The sequence below is a fragment of the Habropoda laboriosa genome, unplaced genomic scaffold, assembly GCF_001263275.1.
Source record: "Habropoda laboriosa isolate 0110345459 unplaced genomic scaffold, ASM126327v1 scaffold151, whole genome shotgun sequence".
Taxonomy (NCBI): domain Eukaryota; kingdom Metazoa; phylum Arthropoda; class Insecta; order Hymenoptera; family Apidae; genus Habropoda; species Habropoda laboriosa.
In genome coordinates, this window is record NW_017100286.1 from 954,299 (window position 1) to 956,966 (window position 2,668).

The 2,668-nt window shown below is 39.5% G+C and overlaps 1 protein-coding gene across 1 annotated transcript in view; it reads right to left on the reverse strand.

Moving 5' to 3' along the window:
* Positions 1-899: 899 nt before the first annotated feature.
* Positions 900-2,668, reverse strand: part of LOC108573694 — a 3,429-nt gene continuing 1,660 nt past the window's right edge. The window contains exon 3 of the mRNA XM_017936172.1: positions 900-1,502. Coding sequence (XP_017791661.1) covers positions 1,378-1,502 — 125 coding nt within the window. The 3' untranslated portion in view covers positions 900-1,377. The remainder of the gene's footprint in view (positions 1,503-2,668) is intronic.

The following is a 2,668-nucleotide window of genomic DNA, read 5'->3' on the forward strand; positions in this document are numbered from 1 at the left end:
CCACTCTAAATCTCCTTGTGCGTGCGTTCATGCACCGTCAAACGTCCTGCCTGCATTGCCCAAGGCTACACGTGCCCCTTCCATCCATCTCTTATTTCTTCCTGCTTCTCTTTAGCTTCTTCTTCCTCCTCGTCCTTCCTGCTTCTTTTCCGACCGCCTCGCTCGTGTATACGTATCGGCGAGATTATTACGCGACGATGTGACGTTCGGTAAAGGCGGCTTCGATGGAGGAAATTAAAAATGTGAGGAAATTTCGGGGGATAATTTTTGTATTTAAAGTTAATATTGCCAAATTTCCTCTTCCTTCTTTCGTAATATACGAAATGATTCTTAATCTGTCTTGAGACTGTGGAGTTTCTTACTATCTTCGGTAAATTTCAAAGAATTGTTTCTATTTTAGAATTAATATTGGAAAAATTTTCGTTCTCGTGATATAAAACAAATATTCTCAATCTATCATGAGACAATGGAGCTTTTTACTACCTTAGGTAAATTTCAAAGAATAGTTTATGTTTTTCAATTAAGATTGGAAATTTCTTTCTTTTTCGTGACATAAAAAAATATTCTTAATCTGAGAGAGATATAAATAGGTTCGTTCCAATAATTCCAGGTACAAGGTGCGTATTTCTACTACGATGATTCACCCATTATTTAACCTAGACAATTATCTCCGATAGTAACTCTGCAAACAAAGATACAACTCCGAGATATTATGTCATTGACTACAATTTTATCAGAAAAAAAGAAACACACGATATCTGATTTTCACACGAAAGAAAACCAACATGTACCTAAGAATATCCTAATCCCAAAGAAACTCTCTAATCGCGATAACCAGGTCTTACCTACGTTATTCAGGTGAGAAGGATTTTCAAGTGAATTTCACGTCATTTGTTGAACACACGTGCTTTATTACAAATATCTACTTTTCCATCGTTGCTACCATTTTACACGCTCTCGCGATTCTCTCCGCCGCGTTGAAACGAATGTGTCGTCGCGAGTCACCGTGAACCGTTCACCGTTCGCCAAGGTGAGAGAGACTGCGTGGTAAGCGAACGTTTTCACATTTGCACTAATTTCACGCGGCGGAATCCCACATCTGCGACATGTCGCGCCGCGATTGTGCACGATTTTTCATACTCCATACGGGCGAGAATTGCTCGCGGAAGCCCGTTACACAGGGCATCTACCGTTGTATGTAATTGTAAAACTAATTAAGTCGCTTTTCTACAGAACAGATGCGCGGTATCGCGTGATATTACATTCGTCATCGGATACCAGCTGATGTTCAAAAATGATCGCTTAAAATTAACACTAGGATTGAAACGGTGGACAGGCATTTGGTCGTGTTGCTTTCTTCTCCAATTCATCTCCCGATTAAACTAACGTGCAGCACACTTTGCCGGGTGGACAATCGACAACTGGGTGTTGCAGATTTTCGTTGCATCTGTCCATGCATTCACCGCCGAAGTGACGACAATGCGTTCTGTACTCCGGTTTCACTGTGAACATGAATTGATAATGATTAGTTCTCTTTTCTTTCCACTTTTTTCGCTAGATCTGACGATATCGATCTCTTCTGCGATCACTGTGTGATTAGCGAGCGCTCGTTTAAGAAGAGCGTACACATACGCCCATCGAATACGCGCGGTTTATTCATTTACTTTTAGACTTTGGGGAAAAAATCTTGCTGTCGACTGAAAGTTAGGCAATATTAGAACGCATTTCTTTTTCGTCGCGCTTTTTTGGCTATATCCGACGATCTTAATTTCTCTGCGATCACTCTGTGATTAGCGAGCGCTCGTTTAAGAAGAGCGTACACATACGCCCATCTAATACGCGCAATTTATTAATGTAGTTTTAGACTTTGCGAATAAAATACCGCTGCCGACTGAAAGTTAAGCAGTATTAGAATGCATTTAACATATAATTATCGTGAAACAGTTGATTTTCAATCGTATCCATTTTTATTTTTATGTTAGTGTTGAATAATAACTGCTTTCTCCGTTTGTTTCTCAATCTTGTCAAGCGAAAGAGTTAACTAATTGAAATTTTCTAAATATCTCTACATTTTAACGAGTTTCTCCTGAAGAATTAATAAATAAACTGATACATAATGGAATTCATAATCACTGAAAGTTTCGTCTCGAGAAAACTAGCGTTTTCTACATTTCACGCACATCGCAAGTTTCTAGAAAGTTTGACAGATTCGGCAAAGAATTTCCGAGCACGAACAGAACAAAAGAATATTAAAAACGAGGTTGTTTCTATATTTTTCAATGTACACATTACCGAATGAAAATTGTAACAGTGGGTTACGTTCTCTCTCGAAAAATTTCATTGAAAGAAATAATTAGAGAACGGTTGGAAAGAGCAGGTAGGAAGAACCGAGCGCTAGTCAGTCCGGCGACATGTTTCGTGAAAGTGCGGACAGTGACGCATGAATTAACTCGTCAGTGGTTCGTTCGAAATTCACGGCGCGCAAAAGTGAATCTCGAGAGTATTCGATTTGGCACAGTAGAAATTACGGTGTTGCGTGTGTGCGGTACCGGCGAGCGTGAAATTGCTATATCCAGTTGTAACGCACGGTTACGTTATCGTTACTGCCTCATAATTACTATACCTCTTCTCTCTCTTTCTCTCTATCTCTCTGCGTATATATCTATAT